The following is a 20,122-nucleotide window of genomic DNA, read 5'->3' on the forward strand; positions in this document are numbered from 1 at the left end:
GAGTTCTAGAAGGGGAAAAACATCTTCCCTTAACTGAACATGATACAGTTCAAATAGAAAGGATAAAACAAATGCCAGACAGGATAAATGAAAACATTTCATACCCTGATTCACCCTGGTAAAATATGAGAGTTCTAAGGATTATAAAGTCTTCCAAAGAGAAATCACAGTTTATCTAAAGAAAGCAGGAATCAAGATGACATACTTGTCATCAGTAACCTGGGATGCTAGATCACAGTAAAGAACTAAAGAGAAAGTATTTTGAACCGAAATGCTTACACCCAGGCAACCTCAACCAACCAAGTGCCAGTTCAAGGCAGAAACAGTTTACTAGCAATCACATTTACTAAAGGAGAAAAATTATAAGGAGACTTTCCAAGCAAACAAAACAGAAAAAAAGACAAAAGTTAACATCGTATGCAAGAATACAGGCCAGATGAAGTAACGGGAGCTAGAAAGAAATTAAAAGTTCATGTATGCAAGATTCTCCTTCAAGGAGCAAGTATTCAATTGCATATGATTACACTTCGTTCTCTGTAGAACCAAACACCAGTTTTGATACTTTGGTACATTCTAAAACTATGGCTTTTTGTCTGAGTTCTTTATTGGTTTTTTTATTTTCAGAATCAAGAGGCTTAATTCAATTTAGGAACGGAAGGTATTTAAAAGTTTATAAATAGAGAAGAAAATAATAATGAAAGGAAAAAAGCCTCAGGGTTAGTGGAAAGAAGAGAACAATAAAGACACATGAAAATGTCTAAATTTACTTATTTGTCATAGCAGAGATTCACTACACACTGCTCAAAACTGTTAAACAAAGAGAGTTAATTATATTATTTTAAGACAAACTCAACCAATTTAAAAGCCAAGAATATGTAAGTAACAAAAACAGAGGAGGTAAAGGGAGAGTAGGTAAAAGGTATTGTAAAAGTGTTAAATTCCTCATCTTTATAGCAAAGAGCCAATAAAAGGGCCTAAAATCATTAAGTCAAGAAGTTAAGGACATCATAGAATATAATATATAAATATTAAAGAGAGGGGAAAGGATCTACTTAACCAAGAAGTAAAAATCATTTGTCAAATTTGGTCAAGAGCTTTAAGAACAATAATACTCTGCACTGGCAAAGATATGACAAAATGGGCGCTGTGTACCAGAGCGAGACATTCTAGGAGACAGTATCGTAATAAGTATCACAACAGGCTAAAACGTTCATATCCTTTGTCATAGTCATTTCAATCATAATAGTCTAACCCAAGGAAAATAGAGACTCCCACAAAGACATATAAAAAATCAGATGATCATTCATTAAAACATATAAGAAAATTGAAACAATCTAAATATAGATGCATATAGTATGGAAGTGGTGAACAAATAATAGTTACCTCTACACAATGGAATGATACAAGCCACTTAAAGTCCTATTTTTAAAAAGATAGTTAACATAATGGAATACATTCAAGACCCACTAATAAATTAACAACAACAACAGCAAAAAAAAACAATCCCAGGAGATTAAAGTAAATATAATTTGTACATGTACATGTGCTGGGGCAATTATAGATGATTTTTAAGTACTCCTTTTGTGCCTTTCTGCATTTTCCAACATTTCTATATTAAGTGGCAAAAAGAAAATAAGCAGCTCCTAATGGCAATTATTTATTCTGTGAGGTGAGCTTACATAATATTTATTACTTTCTTTATATGTTCCTTTAGATGACTCCAAATCCACTCCAAACCCACTCTCCATTCAGTACTTACTGAATGTTCTTATGCACCCAGAAACTGTTCAAAGCTCCAGACACAGGAGTAAACAGAACACAGAAACAAACAAAACAAAACGGTGCCCTCATGGAGTTTATATTGCAGTAGGGAGCAAGAGGCAATAAAATCAAATTTTAAAATACATACTATGTTACCTGGTGATTAGTACCTTAAAGGAAAAAGTGGGGTGGGAGTGGGGAGAGTAGGACAGAAAGTGGGGGAGATAAGGGTTACAATCTTAGGGTGTGAGAGAAGGTCTCCCTGAGAAGATGGTACTGAAGTGCTGACCTAAAGCTGTGAGCCATGTGGCTAGCTGGTTGGAAGAGTATTCCAGGTAGAGGAAATAGCATGTGCAAAAGCCCTGTGGTAGAAGCAGGCTGGGCTGCCTGAGGAAAAGCAGAATGGCCAGCTTACTGGAGGAGTAAATTGGAAGCAGAAGAGGGAACAGGATTCTAAAGCACATAGAGCCCTGTAGACCAATATAAAGTCTCAGGTTTTCACCACAAATGAGATTCAGAGCTTTGATCAGAGGCATGTCAAGATCTGACATTTTAACAGGATCACACTGGCTGCTGTAATGGGAAAAGACAGTGGTGGGGGGTGAAGTGCCAGGGGAGAAGAAGGGAGGCCAGTTGGAGGCTCCACAATAATCTAGGCAAAAATGTTAAAGATTAGTTCAGCACCCGGCATGGGACCTGGGACAAAATAGTCATTCAAATAAAAGTCATTGTCAAGTGGAAAAAAAAAAAAAGTCATCTAAGATGATTTGCTTTGCATGCTTTATTCTTCTTCACATAATTTTCATTTCTCAAAATTTTCAAGTCATTCCATTCATTTAATTGGTTCTCCCTAGTTTATTACTCTTACTGGAGCATCTACTTTACTTTGTGTCACAAAGCTTTATGCATCCTGTTAGTGAATGGATTATGACAAATCAACTCAAAATGCTTCCTTTCAACGTAAGAACTCTCAGAGCACTGGTATTTCTATTTTACTATATTTCCAATATATGTTCTATCTGATTAAGTTTTCCAGCTGCTCAAATTTATTTTTAAAGATTTTATTTATTTATTCATGAGAGACACAAAGAGAGAGAGAGAGGCAGAGACACAGGCAGGGGAGGAAGCAGGCTCCACCCAGGGAGCCCGATGCGGGACTCGATCCCAGGACTCCAGGATCACGCCCTGGGCCAAAGGCAGGCACTAAACCACTGAGCCACCCAGGGTTCCCACCCCCCAGCTACTCAAGTTTAAGAATTTCTGCCTATTTATTATTTATTTTTATTTTTAATTTTTTTGTTATTCTGTTTAACTCCACCAAGGGGGAAAAAATAGTCTCTTCACTGCCAAAGGAAATAATAAAATTAAGTCACATAAATCAATATGATGATAGCCAAACTCATATGTCCAGTACCAACAGATGGCAGATTTTCAGTATATATATGAGAGTAAAACACTCATGTGTAATATTCATAATCAAAACCAGGACACCACTATTCCATATGGGACAAAAGGAAACATTCCAATGGAATCCTAGAGTCCAGAGAAGTACAGTATAAAATCATAAGCCTTAATTATTTTTACAGAAGAGTAAAAATTACATTAGCTTCATAAGAAATGGTTAAATGGGCCAGAACCTCATCCTAGTTACTTGAAGACATATTTGATAGCTAGCTAGCTAGCTAGCTAGAGACAGACAGATATAATAAGCTAGATAGATATGCTAATGAGATATAATGAGAACTGTAACAAAACCCAAACTGAAAATTTGTATTATAAGTGACTGAAGAAAAACTCCCACTAAGCTCCAGGATTATGCTCAATGTTATTGAGAATTCTCTTTGGAATCAGCATCCCTCATATCAGGGGCATCATGATGTCTTTGGGAACTGGGAAAAGCCAGTCCTGCCTGACAGCAGTGCAGTTGCCATCTAAATATTTGAGCACTGGGAGCAGCTACCTCATCTACACAAGACTGTACCTCCCTAGCTTTACTCATGGCCACTTCAGCATTACTATTATCCACTTTTTCTGGCCCTCAAATTCTCTTGCATTGATAGCTCTACCCCACTGGCTAATCAATATTTATTAGGTGTCACAGTAGGGTGAGGGTCTAACTTATCACCCCTGCTAATCCCCCCTCTTTACTGATTGACTCTTTTCTCCTATGCTTGTCCCCTTTACAATGAATGGAAACAACTGCTCTGTTAGAAGAGATCAAAAAGAGGAATAAAACGTAAAGACTAAAATTCTGTCTAAATATTGCTCCTTCTTTCCAGTTCACAGTGAGTAGCTCATTACTTAAACACCTAACTTCAGGATGTATGGAAAGTTGTCAGTAACCCTTTCCAAAACACAATTAAACATAAAAAACAAGCAACATAAATATTGTTGTAAGGTAACAGAACAGAAAGCCAATAATGGTAAAATAATTACTTTGAGGCAGAGACATTTTAAGGAACATTTATTTCCAAAAGCAAATATATTTTATAGTACTATATTATAAAACTTAAGAAAATGTTTTATATCACATTTCTGTTGATGATTCTTTCCTAACATTGACACTTCTATTTCCTTACAAATGTGCTTAAATAGTATCGGCAAAATTCTCTTTCTGATCACAAAAAATTATTTAGTATATTCATTAAATCCAAATGGATTAAAGGGGTTTGTAAGTTCTCATAATCAATTTCTACTACAAGAACTCTAAATAAAATGGCAATAGAGAGACACGTGGGGGGCTCAGTGGTTGAGTGGCTGCCTTCAGCTCAGGGCATGATCCCAGGATCCTGAGAACGAGTCCCACATCGGGCTTCCCTCAAGAAGCCAGCTCCTCCCTTTACCTGTGTCTCTGGTGAATAAATGAATAAAATCCTTTTTTAAAAAAAGCAATGGAAATAGGTGAGGATGTGGAGAAATTAGAACCTCATAAATTGCTAGTGGAAACATCAAATGATAACAGCCGCTATGGAAAATTAGTTTGGTGGTTCCTCAGAAAGTTAGACCTGGAGTTAACATTTGACTCAATAATTCAACTCCTAGATATACCCAAGATTTTTCAAAATATATGTCCACCAAAATGTGTACACAAATATTTATATCAGCATTACCATTTGCTATTTAATAATAGCAAAAGGTGTAAACAATCCAAATGTTCAACATGGGTAAACGGATAAACAAAAGGTGGTACGTTCATACAATAGTATTGTGCCATAAAAAGGAACGGGGGACTGATTATGCTACAGCATGGATGAACTCTGTTAACACTGAGAGAAGTAAAAGAAGCCAGACACAAAAAGGCTACATGATTCCATGTATACAAAATGTCCAAAATGAGCAAATCCATAGACACAGAAAGTACGTCAGTGGTTGGCTAGGACCAGGGAAAATGGGGAGTAGGGAGTGAATGCTAACAGATATTGGGGTTCTTTGCAGGTGTTGGAAAGGTTCCAAAATTAGATACTGGTGGTGGTTACACAACCATTAAACTGTATGCTTTAAAATGGTAGGTTTTGGGCAGCCAGGGTGACTCAGCGGTTTAGTGTCACCTTCAGCCCAGGGTGTGATCCTAGAGACCCGAGATCGAGTCCCGCATCGGGCTCTCTGCATGGAGCCTGCTTCTCTCTCTGCCTCTGTCTCTGCCTCTCTCTCTCTGTGCATCTCATGAATAAATAAATAAAATCTTTTAAAAAATAATAAAAATTAAAAAATTAAATGGTGGGTTTTATGAATTTTTTAAATATTGTTTTTTTTAAACCAATGGGACAACCTCCCCACCAAAAACAGTATTTGTACTGCTCTATAATTCAAAAACTTTCTGCCAAAAAAAAAAAAAAAAGCCATATATATAAGAACAAGACCAAAAAAATGGTGCTAGGGGATCTATAACAAATACAAGGAGATAATAATATCTTTGTCATACAAAGAGCTCATAAACAAACTGATGAGAAACACACCAACAGAAAAAATGAGGAATGAACACGAGATGATAATTCATATAGGAATCACAAATATTAACAATAGCAAAAAATAGTCAATTTCACCAATAATCAAGGAAATGCTCATTACAGCAAGATACCATTTTTTATCCCTCAATACATATAATACAGATATTTAAAAAATGATTCCAGCTTTCTCATGTCCTAGTGGAGGGAGATTAAACTGGTACACACATTTCTGAAAAGCAATTTGTCTCTGTGCCAGGAGCAGCAGATAAGAGATGAGCAGTAGAGGTCTGCTTTGAAGGAATTCAGGCTGCCAGAGAGAAAGAGACCTAAACAAATCAATGCAATAATCCTGCAGGGGCTTGAAAAGAAATAAGGGGTTACAGTGGAGGCTCAAAGAAGGGAATGGTTGGTCCTTTCTCCAGGGGGAGGAAGGGGACCAGGGAAGGTGATGCAGAGCTGAGTCCTGAAGGGCAGGTCTGTTAGACTGAAGGGGACATGCCAGCACATTCGAGTTCCTGGGTGTGGTCCTACAGCTACAATCCAGGACACAGGGGATGGGTGGGGTCAGAAGTTCACAGAGGTCAGCTCAGGAGGGGCCTTGCTTGGACCGGATCACTGAACCCCAAGTTCTAGGATATAACAAATATCGGTCAAATGAATACAATTTTTTTTTCTTAAAAGCAATGTGAATCATGATGCTATTCTCTCCACTCTTGGATCTGGTTAAGATTTTCTATAGTAAAAAGTAAATGGAATTTAATAACCAAAAGAGCTAACAGGAACCCTGGAGTCCTTCCAGGAGCAGATGTTCTTTTCAGAAAGGACACTCCGGTGCCCTGTGGAGAAGGGATTAGGAGGCAAACATTGAAGAGGGACAGGTGAGGTGGCTGAGCAGTAAGCCAGGCAACCACCGTGGACACGGAGAGGAATATAGACCAGATGTTTCAGGGCTCAAATCCACAAGGGGCTGAATGGATGTGAGCAGTGGGGGCAAAGGGTGAAGGATGGCATTCTGCTGGCTGGAGTGGCTGAAGGTACATCTACAGGAGACTGTACCCTGGTACGAAGAAGGGGACAAGAAGGGGACATGGAGAAAAACAGGAGTTTGGACTCAGTGAGTGTCAGTTAACTGGGCACCCAGGGGGAGAGGGCATGTAGATAGGTCAGCATAGAAAGATGACTCTACATAATAGAGGCAATACATCTTGCTAAGTACACAAGCTCCGCAGTTAGCCTGCCTGGATCTGAATGTCCACTCTGCCACTTATTGCCACTTAGTAGGCTGGTGGCCTTCAGGAGGTCATTTCATCCTCTAAGACCCCAGACTCCATGGGAATAGTACCAGCAACTTCATGGGCTGTGGGATTGTTTAGTGAAAAGAGTACACAGTGCAGTTACCATGGTATCCAGTGGAGCAAAAGCGTGGGGAAAGGGTGGCTCCATGCTGCTGCTGGTGAGGAGAGAAAGGCGCAAAGGAGCAGAGCAGTGGTGTTAACAAAAGGGATAGAGCATAAGGAGCAGTGAAAGAAGGAGAAGAAATGATCAAAGGAGTAGAAGGAGAACCAGGAGTGAGTGATGTTGTAGAAGAAAAAGAAAAGATCATTTCAAGAGAAGATTCAGGTCTTTCTATAACGGAGGTTAAAAAAACAAAACAAAACACCTCCAAGTTAGTAAGAAAGGAAAATTGAAAATAATGTGAATAGTAAATAAAGAGGGTGTAATCATATAATTTACCTATCTTATGTACCCATCTTACCTATTTATCTAATGGATATGCAAATACGTAGAAAAACGGAGCACAGGGTTGTTACTAGGAAATACCTTTGAGGAAGTAATTGGGCATGAGGAATGGGGCCAGGGAAGGACCAGCATACGAGTAAGTGCAAACTCTAACTTTTTACTCTCTCTGCTTGTCATTGTTTGAATTTCCTTTCTTTTAGACAGCTTGGATTTAGACTATTTGTGTAGTAAAACCTAAGTATTAAATATAACTGTGAAGCTGGAGTTATATAAGGAAAGAAAAGCTTCGGAAAGGCATGGTCAACTCAGGTGGGGACAGACACACATCACGAGGGGCTGAAAAGGGAGCAGCCCAATCACTCCTTCAGAAAGGCCTGGCTGCGAGCAAGAGAGGGCAGCTGGAGGGAGGATGCAGGCCCAAGAGAAAGAGTTGTGGGTTTTTTTAAAGATTTTATTTATTTATTCATGAGAGACACAGAGAGAGGCAGAGACCCAGGCCGAGGGAGAAGCAGGCTCCATGCAGGGAGCCCGATGCAGGACTCGATCCCAGGACCCCCGGGTCACCACCTGAGCCAAAGGCAGGTGCTCCAGCGCTGAGCCCCCCAGGCGTCCCAAGGGAAAGACTTTCATGTTTTGGCTTAAGGTGGGAGAGATTCATTCAAGGAGAATCCGAGAATACAGGAAAAAAGCCAAAGGGGGGCTGGTAGGCAGATGGGAAGTGTGAGCGAGCCAGGGGGTAAGTGCTGGAGCAAGGGAAGCGGAGGGAAGGGCTGAGGGCAGAAATCGGCCTCAAACTGAGCCAGCCCCGTGGCAGTGGCGCCCCGCAGGTGGCCGGGCGCTGCACACAGGACACCTGTCCCGCAGGTGCGTGGCCGTTCCCTGGGCCGTGGGAGCAGAAGCAAAAGCGCCGGGAGGAGTAGGAAGCAGAACCGACAGGTGAACCTATTAACAGAGGGCTGCACAGCCTATTAACAAACTCAAGGCCACCTCTTCCCTGTAGAAAACAAGTTCTAGGATCTCATCAAGTGAAACTGTGCATTGTTCTCAGACACCTTATCCCTCCTCTCTCCTGTTGCACTTTGCAGGCTCTAAGGAAGAAAGCCTTGAAGTCTCTCTTTCATCCTGTCAAATCTGGAGGCAAAGGACCAACAGCACTTCTTTTTTTTTTTTTTTTTTTTTTTTTCATTTTTTAGTTGTTTATTAAGAGAAACTATTCCATAACCCAGTGTTCGTGTTTCATAGCTCAGGAACACAGGACAGTCAAGCTTCAATGAAACACAACCCAAAGAAATTCTTTATATTCCAAATTCACTTTGCACTCTGAAAGATACCAGCCTTCTTCATCTCCTCAAAATCTTTCATAGAATCATAATTTCTGTAGAAATCTGCATATGCCTTCTTTCTTGGTTCAGCCACAGCAAACTTATAAAAAGCTGCAACCCCCAGGGATACAGCGAAGGCTCCAACGATATGAAATCGCAGACGCTTGGCCAGAAGGCCTCGCATCTGAGGTTTCGTTAAAGCACTTGAAGTCATGGTAGTTCTTCTCCTCAAACCTAACGTCCTTCCTCCCAACAGCACTTCTTAGTAAAAAAAAAAAAAAAGGATGTATCTCAAATGAACAAAATCTACACCTTCCGCTTTGAAGTAGTGATAGTCTTGCTCCTACAAGAAGAATACAAAACATGGCTTCAGGATTGCTTGAGGCTATAACATTACTGCCCACGTCTGATTTTCTAGCCCTGTCATTTCCCTGTGATACATGAAGCTCTTTCCACTTTTCTATGTAATCACCTTTTTTTTCTGATTTGTAGGGGGTTTCTCCATGCACATTCTATAAAGAGCTGATTTTATGGGGAGGATGTGATATGCAGTGTGGCCTTTATAGTGATAGACAGATTTTAGACATTTCCCTCTAAATTAAGCCTCTGTCCAAGTAAAAAGGATGAGGTTATAGGCACTGGGTGTTTGGTACAGTCACTATGTTGGGGCATGTGGTTGTGTATGTTGTGTGTTGTCTGTGTGGTATATGGTGTGGGGGAGGGGAGAGCAGATGGGGAGTGGCGCGTGGAGAGAATGAACTACAGGCTGCCTCCGGCATATGTGATCAAAAGGACTACAAGTGAAAACAGACCCAAGTGGATGAATCAGGGCTTTTTAAAAAAAATATTTATTTATCCATGAGAGACACACAGAGAGAAGCAGAGACACAGGCAGAGGGAGAAGCAGGCTCCACGCAGGGAGCCCCACGTGGGACCCGATTCCGGGTCTCCAGGATCAGGCCCTGGGCCTGGGCTGAAGGCGACGCTAAACCGCTGAGCCACCTAGGCTGCCCCAGGGCTTTCTTTAGTGGGCAAGAGGACAAGACTTAACTGGAAGATTAAGTCTCTCTGCTCATCAAATTCAGCACTGACAGGGTGCAGGAATGGGTTATGTCAAGCCCCTCCCAACCTAAATCTGACGTGAGCTTTTCAGAATGGAAGCACGATGCCCAGTTCCTTTTCACTCGCAAATGTCCTCCCCACTGAGAAGAGTCTAAGATTCACCTGCCACAGGCACACACACACCAAGAGGATGGAGGAGAGTCAAGATGGGGTTTGAGCAGAGTTGCAGTTCAAAAAATTAGAAAGCAGGCAAAAGACACAGTAGGCCCGTCTCAAACACAGAAAGCATAAGCCATAATTTTGCAGGAAGAAAAAAAAAAGCTGCAACATTCTGTGGTGCGCTGTACCAGGCACAATAGTCTCTACATCTCCAACTTTTCACAAGTCGTCCTCTAACCTCAGCTTTGGTAGAAACCCAAAGCCAGCTTTCCCCTTAGAACACATCTTGCTTCTCTAGTAGCTTCTGATACGCATTTTCTCATATCTTGCACAGCCAAGGGCAAAGGAAGCCCTCAGAATGGCTCCTGACTGCCCCTTCCAGGCAAGTAAACTCTCCAATTCCCCACAGAGGCCCTTCCTGACCTGTGCTCATCATCTCTGACCCACAAACCTGCTTTCCTCCATCATTTCTTCCCCCAGGAAGTGACACTATCCATGATGGGGGGCCTGAGAGATGTGTAGGCTAGCACCCTGATCTAATACCACCCTCATCCAGGTGGTCACAAAGTCCTGGGGGAAGTCTATCTTCCACTGCATCTCTGGAATACTTTCCACTTCTCTTTTCTTAACTGTCATAGCCCGGGGCCTTTGGGTCTTACGCTTAGACCAGAATGGGCAGAGTTTTGGTACCTCTACCCACTTAGCTCCTCTTTCCGGTCATAACCACCTTCTAACTGCTGAGGCTTTGCTTGGTCAGTGTTCCAGCAGATGAAAAGTTGAGAAAAAGTGCTGTGGATGCTGTCTTTAAAGCCAATGAGACCTACGGACCCACAATCAACTCAGTCAATGTTTTTGACTGTCCTAATGTCAAGGACTAAATCAACTATAGTGGAAAGATATGACCAAGAGGAAGACAACAAGAAAAAAAATCAGGTTATTAAGAGTAACCAAAGTTCCATACGCAACTACCAAACCACTTATGGAATAAGCATAGATTTTAATGCCATTAAAATGCTCTGGCCTCACCTCATCCAGACAAAAATAAGACCGAGTCTTGCTAGCAGCTTCCCATGAACTGGTGCCAATAATATGTGATGGAATGATATTTTAAATGTGCCAGTGTTCTAGAAATGTAGTATTGGCCAACTTCAAGAAAAACTGTAAAACAAGCTTTCTGGACCCTGTCAGAGCTTGGAAATGAGAATGTAATTTCCAAAAAGACTTTCCTTGAATCTCATCTAAGGGAGAAAATATGCAACTCAACATCCCGGAAAATGACCCAGAGATCCTCTCTGAAGGCAAACTGGAGCAAGTAGATTCAGCTCTGAGGTAGAAAAGCCAGCAGCAAGAATGTGATTTTCATGGCACGCAAGGACAGCAGACCCAAGCCAGTACTGAGAAGACAACCCAGGAAAATAGCAGAGACCAGGAGAAAGATTCTGAGTGTTTCTATGTAGTGTTGGCAGGACACTCAGAAAAGAACTAGTTTCAGGCTAAAATAGTCATCAGTTAATCAAAAGCTCAGACTTTAGCAAAAAAAAAGAAAACTCAGACTTTTAAAAACAGAGATTAATAAAACCATAGAACATTTTCTATTTAAGCAGTAGCACCAAATTAATGACATCAGACTGTCCTCTAAAGGTGAAATATTTAGTCAACCAATCAGTTGTGTAATTAGCACAATGCCAAGCAAAACTGGCTGACGAACACCTTCTCTGAATCAGCTTCATTAACTTTCTGGCTCTGTACATGTATGAATAGTCAGAATGAATTTCACAGATCAAAGTTTACACCAAAAACTCAACTTAAACTTAAATGATTTATAAAACAAAAAATTTAAGAAGCAACTCAATGCAAAAAGTCAAATATAAGAACTGAAGTATAAAGCAGTCTGTTTAAAAAGAAGTCATCAAAGAATCCAGTTCTGGGCCATAAATCAAAAGAAGAGCAAATTTAATGGACCAAAAAAGTCAGGACATTAAAAAAAATCAATTATTAACTAAGTCTTCAAATCCACAAGAGAAGAGAATTTTGATTATTTGATCACCTAAACCACTAAAGTGGTTTCTAAAGTCTGTTTCCTAACAAGACCAAAAGTGCCCTGCTTTTGATCATATGTCAATCAATACCAAATACTGACCCACACCCCCATGTATGACAAAGTTCTCATGGCAGAGGGAAAAAAAACTTATTTAAAATCTTTTTTTTAATTTATTTTTTTATCTTTATTTTTTTTTATTGTATTTATTTATTCATGAGAGACACACAGAGAGAGGCAGAGACATAGGCAGAGAGAGAAGCAGGCTCCCTGCGGCAAGCCCGATGTGGGACGTGATCCCGACCTGAGCTGAAGGCAGATGCTCAACTGCTGAGCCACCCAGGCGTCCACTTAAAATCATTTTTGAAGTAATGCATACTCTGTATTTGGTCTACCACAGTATTTGCTTGGCAACTACAAAGGTAAGGTATTTACTAAAAGTATCTGACTTTTCTGGAATGAAAAAAGAGGGGAGAACAAACACACATGTTTTAAGTTATTTACTCATTTTAATTCCCAGGTAGATAGGAATTACACAGAGATTGTGTCTAGAAAGGTGTTACCTTTCCAACTCGATACTCCTTTCACCTTTGAAGACCTGACCCTCTTTCTATAGCCAGTCGTTGTGCCTTACAGGAGATCCCTGAGCAAAACCCTCAGACAGAAACAATGAGAGAAAAGACAGCTGAACCGTGTGCCAGGGCCCCTCAGAGAGCAGCCTTTGGTTGCCAACCCTGTGCATCTCAAAGAAAGATTTTGAGGAGGAGGAAGGAAATGGAATTGAAATATTTTGCAAATAACATCCTCAATTCTCAATCCTGACCTTACATGAATCTATCTGCATCTCTGAATAGAGGAAAAGAAAAAAAAAAAATAGAAAAGAGGAAGACTCAGGAGAAAAAGATGAGAATGAAGACAGGTACGATCCAAAACACTGGCTACAGGCTCTGGAGTCAGACTGATTTGGGTTCGAAGCCGAGCGCTGCAGCTGAACAAATTCATGTTAGATGCTGGCCAATCTGCTTAATAATCATGAGCCTTTGTCTTCTCATCTGGAAAGTGGGTAGTTGTGAGGAATAAGTAAGGTATGTAAAGCACTCAGCGTGCTGCCTGCCACAGAAGAGGTAGGTAGCTGGTCAATATAAAGTAGTTGAAGAAAAAAGAGGGGTGGGGAGGGGAAAAGGGGGAGGAGACTTCCAGAGACAACATCTCAAGGGTTCAAGAAGAGTCTAAACTCAGAACAAATGCTCCATCCTCATTATAGTCAATCTGAAAGTATTTCTTTGTCACCTACTACATAATTAGCACTGTGCTTTGTTCAGAAATGAAGCATCCTCTTCCTCACTCAAGATACATACAATCCAGCTCAAGACACAGAAATCACACATGTGAACTATGTAAAAACAAACAAACAAACAAGCCCTAAATTGTACTAGACCGTTCAATATTCTACGTGCAGTAATGCAAGTGCTAGAGCGGTTTGGAGAAGGAGGCCCCGAGGGCTCCTTGTGAAGGGCAGTTACAGGGACGGGGAGGGAGAGGCAAGATGGGGCACTGAGGAGAAGCAGGGGGCCTGTCAGGTGAAGGAAAAGAAGCTGTGCCCAGCCGGAGTTCTTGCCACTGAAGCACCTGGGAGATGAACAGGGAGCTACAGAGTCACCCGAGATGGACAGGGAGGGGACAGGCAGGCAAGCAGCGAGATGGGAGCCATATGAAGCAAAGATGGACTGGGCTAGGACGCCCGGGGCAGCTCCATGGTTGAGCATCTGCCCTGAGCTCAGGTCGTGATCCTGGGGTCCTGGGATCGAGTCCTGCGTCGGGCCCCTCGCAGGGAGCCTGCTTCTCCCTCTGCCTGTGTCTCTGCCTCTCTCTGTGTGTCTCTTATGAATTAAAAAAAAAATAGACTGGATTTCAGAAATGAATTTGAAAAATAAAAGAGAGGGAACTGCCTGGGTCTCTTTCAGATTTCTTCTTGTGTGAGGCCGAGTGTGTTCTTTCTACCTTCCTGGTATTTCTTAGGAGGAAATAAAAGCATGGTCTTCTCTCTCCCTGGATAGAGTCAGCATCACCTTTTTTGATAAGCAGCATCACCCTTTTTGATAAGCACCTGTTTTGTAAACCCAGGGCAGGGTTTAGAAATGTGAGCTTGGCTGCATCCATATCCTTGGCTCTGCCACTTAGCAGCTGTGTGACCTCGGACAAGCAAACTAACCTTCCCGACCTCCCTTTCCTTCTCTGTAAAAGGGGGTAATTATAATATTCACTCTCAGATTGTGGAGAGGATAAGCAAAATCAATACATTTAATAAATTCCTTAATTGAGAAGCCCTCAGAGGAGCACCTGGCACATAGGAACAGTCCGCCGAAGTGACCTATTATTATTATTGTTGTATCTATTACTTTTCACTGTTAGCTAGAATATGGCCATAGAAGGCTCAGAGAATCATCTCGCACATGACTAATGAGGAGGTACCAAGGGATTGCAAGTTCTTCCAAAACTACAGCCAACAGTGAAAAACCCCAACACAAGAGACCCGGCCAGTTCAGCGTCACAAGAGGATTTGAGCCCCTACCTGGCTTGGTGAATGGCCTCCATCCACTCTTTACCGTCCTGCTCCTCCTCACAGCGCAGCTCCAGAGGTTTCTGACCTTCATGGCCAAAAAGAACGGTAAAGTAGTACTGGAGAGAAAAACAAAGTTTAGTTTTAGTTTTCAAGCATGACCATAAAATACATTTATTTCCCTACATGGGTCTATGTTTTAAAAATGCATCAGCATTATATAAATCCTATTTCAAAACGTAATATCACTCCTAGTCCACTTGGCAATGACTTTGCACCTAGAAGATACAATAGGTTGCATCTTAACACCCTCTGTAAGAGTCAACCCACAACACCTCACTAGATATGGAAAAGGTAATTTGATAAGACTCTACACAGACACACAATTAAAATTCCTTACTGAAATTTCTAAACCTAATAAAAGATACCGAGCAAAAATTTACTCAGTGTAAATGAGTAAATTTCACCAACATTTTACCCATTGGTGTACAGTACTAGCAGCCCTTCTAAGATCAAAAATAAGAAAAAGATGGCAGTTATCAGTGCTTCTATTCACTAATTCTACCTGGAGGGCAGTATAGAAAAATGAAGGGAAAAAGGCACAATAAATGGGAAGCAAGGGGAAAAATTTTTCACAGCTGATAGGCCTGTACTAAAAGTTCATTGAGAAACTATTAGAATAAGAGCAGTGGATAAAATTGTTAGATATAAAATCAATACACAAAAATTTATTGCACTTTGGTATAATATCAACAGACTCAAAGCTTAATTTTGAAAATACAGCATTTGCAACAACAAATACAAGTAACTTAAGGCTAAATCTAAGAAAATGTGTTTATCATCTCTATTAAGTAAATTAATCTATAATTTCATCAGTCTTTATTTTTGGTAGAATTTGACAAACTGAATCTGAAATCTGTGCCAGGGGAGAAGCTTTCACTTTAAACCAGTCTATTTGAGGTCGGCATATTAATTACCAAACTGAGACTGTCTGGAAAGGAAATGTGACTGGTGAGTTTTTTTTTTTTTAAGATTTTATTTATTTATATGGGGGAGAGAGAGAGAGAGAGAGAATGAGCTGAGGGGAGGAGCAGAGGGATAGAGAGAAGCAAAGTCCCTAAGCAGGGAGCCTAACATGAGGCCTGATCCCAGGAGTCTGGGATCATGACCTGAGCCAAAGGCAGACACCCCTGGCAAGCTTTTTATTATACGAAAATGATCAAAAATAGACTGGACCTACCCAGAATGTCTTCCTAGGGCATAAAAAGAACCAGTGCTACAGAGCTGCTCTAAGGGCGAGCCAAAGCCAGAGTTCTTTCTTTCATCCCACCTTCCCACCCACCCCCAAAGTTTTGTTTATTCAGTGTGACAGTTATGTACTCACTTTCTTCAAATGAATGTAAAAACTTTGGGACAAAAATCCTAGAGATAAGAATTTCCAACTTAAGGGAAAAGAGAGAGAGACAAACCAAAAAACAGTCTCTTAACTACAGTGAACAAACTGATGGTTACCAGGAGGGAGGTGGGTAGGAGAATGGGTAAATGGGTGATGGGGATTAAAAAGGGCACTTGCTGTGATGAGCACAGGGTGACACACAGAAGTGTTGAGTCACTCTATTGTCCACCTGAAACTAATACCACACTGTATGTTAACTCACTGGAATTAAAATTAAAACTTAAGAAAAACAATTTTCAGCACAATTTTACAAAAAAAAAAAAAAAATGACTAAGAGACTTCTCAGGTTACCTGAGCATAAATCATCAGTCCACTGAGGACTCTGAGTCATGTCTGTGTGATAATCCACCACGCTTCCCACGGACAGTCCTAAGCCCCATAAATGGCAAGCTGTCTTTAGTTCTTAAGCCTCTTGTCCAGCCAGAGGACTAAATGCTAGGAACCAGGGGGCAATAACTTGATGAAAAGGCCACAGAGAATGAGAAGAATTGAGTTTAGCACGGTATTCAATAAAGCTCCACTTAAATTTGAGAGGAAAAAAAGTTAAAACTCAATAATATAACAAATCAGTGTCTTAAAGGTCAATCCTGTAAGTGATGGCATTTCAGTAACTGCTGGCTACTGTCCAAGCCCAGGTGTCCAGTCGAGAGAGAGGAAACGCTCAATGAACTGGCCCAAAACTGAAAGGCTGCAACCAGGCCCTCGCCAGCAACTGCTACTCTGAAACCCAATTAAAAGTCACCTTTCAAAGACAGCAAGGCAATTATATTAGCAGAGTACATGCAAAGGTTAGGCCATGTCCCACGGCATAACGATGACGGCTTTGAGGCGCACATGTTGCATTTCCAGGAGTTCACTTAACAAATTTAGCTCAACTACAAAAAATTATGACTTTAAATTCGGCATCTACAATGACAGTGAGTTTCTCTTCCTTTTCTCCCAAGATATCCTCACCTGTCGCCCAAATCGATTTCTCCAGGCAGATTCTCTCCAGGTGCCAGCCCCATATTTCTCCTATAGACAGCATTTCAGTCAGATCCAAAACTGAATTCATTAACTTCCCTCTCTTCCTTCTACCCCCCCAAGCCTCCTCCTCCTCCCGTCCGCCCACACAACTATTCCTTCTCCTCTTGTCTTTTCTCTGTCCAGTGAATCTTTATTCAATGGTTGCCCCAACTAGGCACCCCAAAGTCCTCTTCAACTCCTCCTCATCACCCTCACATGTGGTTTCACCAAGGCTCTCTTGGAGGACTCTCTTCTGGCTGGTGCCGGCTGTAGTCTGGTGGTGCTGTGGTTCTGCTGCACTGCAGCCACACCAGGGTATCCCTCCCACAGGAAGACGGGCTCTTTCCTCAGCCTCATGCTACGGCCAGCACCACCGGTGTGAATCCTGACCCCAAGTGGTAACTCAAGAACTTGGGCAAGTCACACTACTTTTCTGAGCCTGAGTTTCTTCCTGGGCATAACAAGGACAAGGACAAAGACCTTACAGGATCAAATCAGCTGACGGGCAGCATTCGGCACACAGTGGGCACTTAACAAATGTAAAGTGTATCTTTGTCATGACACACCTTGTTTCTTCTTTCATCCCCAGCCTCTTCTCCACCTACAAGTTCTTACCAAACTTTCATGACTCGTGTCACTGAAATGTCAATCCTCTAAAATCCCTCCTTGGCATCTTCTAGCAAAAAAGAGTCACTCTGTCCTCTGGGTCTTAGTAACCCCGTGTACCCTCTTCTCACATCCTAGCACTGTGCTAGGCACACACAAAGCCCCCAATACTGTTTGATAAACAAATAATCATCAGTAAAGAAACATGAGGTATAATTAAATTAATAAGTTTTCTTCAAACAGCCGCATGTGATGATAAATTTGATGACTATATAATCATATCCAGGTAGCCATCTAGAGAAGGGATTTAAAAAGCCTGCTTAAACTACCAATATATCTTTTGATCCTAAGTATGAAAAGTCAGAACACCATAATGATCTCACAAACACAGAAGAGCAATAAGAGCAGATACCATACGCTGGCAGATTCACCAAAGGTTCTTACCCCCTACCTACAATGACCATAAAATACCAGAAAGACAACAGAATGAACAGATCTAGTACATTTAAATGTTCAGGGTCTTTTTGGTACCTTTTGTAGCTTTGTACGATTTTCATTTTTCTGGTTGTTATTATAATGGGTTTGCTGCCGTTTAATGCTATGTGTTTTTGCAGAGAGAACAAATGTAACCCAATATGAAAACACAAGCTCACTTAAAACTCTGGTCCCTAAGCTCCTTCAAGTTAGAAACAAATTTATAGCTAACTGTGGCAATTGCTGAGGGATAGTACTACAGGACCACTTCCACTTTCTACATTACTATATTGTTCAAATCATTTACACTAAACACAGCTATATAGCCCCCAAAAATGCTCATTCCATTTTTAAAGTGTTTGAGCCACTTACAACAGATACCTTCAGCTATATAATCAGCAATAAAGACACCTATTTTAAAAACTATGTTCAGATCTTTTTAATAGAACCTATATATATCAAGAGAAAGTAAATTACATTGGTCAAATCATTAATGTTCAAGGCAGATTAAAAACTACCGTGGTTTTCTTAAAAGTACACAGCAGAAAAAATAATCTCCTTTTAAAAATGCTGTTCCATGCATGCTATTATTTGGATGGTACTGTAGGGTTTTAAATTACTACGTAAGTCCTTGAAATTTTTCACTTTTTGATTAAGAGAACCAACACCAACCCTCTGTCATCAACCACTAAGTCAGAAAATCCTCCAAGTATCCCTTTTCCACTGCCCCTGCCAGGGAGGAGGAATGGGAGATGCCCCACAGGAACCCTCAGTGGTCTTCTCCTCTGGACCTCCCAGTGGCCTGACCCTGTAGGTCAGACACAGGATAGATAAAGGAATGGGTGCCTTCCAAATTGTCCCTGGCTAGGTGACTTACATCCATGGGACTAGGGATCCTGATAGCACAGCAGCCTGGGTGACAGTACCTCTGGGATCACAGCAAGGCTCTACATGGGATAGAGCTCTCTACCCTCACCAGGCCTTGGGGTCTGGCCTCTGAGTCCCTGGAAATGTGGCCCTTTGCAGCCCACAGCATATTTCTCCTCATTACCCTCATGGGTTGCTATGGCCATCCATCCCAGTCAAAGGGGAGACTCCAAGTGTTTAGGATATGGAGATTAATAAAGCTGTGTACAGTGGTCTAGATCCATTTCCAAAGTGATAATGAACTATGTGGTCCTGTTATTCATCCTGTGATTCATTAGCTCCTGCTCTTTCTCTTTCTTTCTGTAACAGCTTGTAGAGTGGAAATGACATACACACTAAACATTCGATATACTGATGAAATTGAGCTTTATGTGCTCTTATACTACTCATTTTGACTCTGAGAAGTTCAACTTCACCCAACCTGACAACTGAGCTATCCTTAACATGTGCAGGAACTCCAATTAATGTTTTCCCAGTATATGACTGGCCCTTCAAAGAGAAAAGTACCCCATCCCTAAGCCCTAGAGGCAGAGACAGATCACTCTAAGTCTGACGTGCGGCCTCTGCCGTCGCATGAGAGATAAGAGACTGAGAATAATAGTAAGGTGGATATAAAAAAAAAGGGGGGGAGAAATACTTCAAGCTTCTTGATAAAAGTTTCCTCCTCAAATTCTCACTCCCTTGTATTCCTGTCATTGAAATGTCACTTGTAAGGTACCTCTCTGCCCACGGCATCTGCTTACCATTATGCCAGCTGGTGAGGCACTAACTGAAGAAAAGTCTAAAGCTTTATTCCCTTGATGCAGCTCCACTGGTATCTAGGAGAGAAAATATTTTACTCTCCAGCCTTAGTGATTGTTTTTATCTACTGGGATCATTTCTTTACCACAGCTCTCTCCCATAGGCACTTTTAGCTCCAAAGAAGATTCTGTGTAAATTAAAGGAGGCTGATTTCCCAACTACTTTATAGACTCCATCTTTTCATATCATAGTTATATGGTGAAGCTCTTCATAGTTAAAACATGTCAAATCATCCAACTACCTTCTCCAGGTCTTCTTAGACAC

General features: G+C 41.2%; 1 protein-coding gene across 2 annotated transcripts in view; it reads right to left on the minus strand.

Moving 5' to 3' along the window:
• The window catches only part of RASGRF2 (Ras protein specific guanine nucleotide releasing factor 2), a 240,834-nt gene that overhangs the window by 161,158 nt on the left and 59,554 nt on the right, over positions 1-20,122 (minus strand). For both annotated transcript variants that reach the window (XM_077866482.1, XM_077866488.1), the window contains exon 2: positions 14,602-14,708. In XM_077866482.1, the coding sequence (XP_077722608.1) occupies positions 14,602-14,708 (107 nt within the window). The remainder of the gene's footprint in view (positions 1-14,601; positions 14,709-20,122) is intronic.

This window comes from Canis aureus, chromosome 2 (assembly GCF_053574225.1).
Source record: "Canis aureus isolate CA01 chromosome 2, VMU_Caureus_v.1.0, whole genome shotgun sequence".
Lineage (NCBI taxonomy): Eukaryota > Metazoa > Chordata > Mammalia > Carnivora > Canidae > Canis > Canis aureus.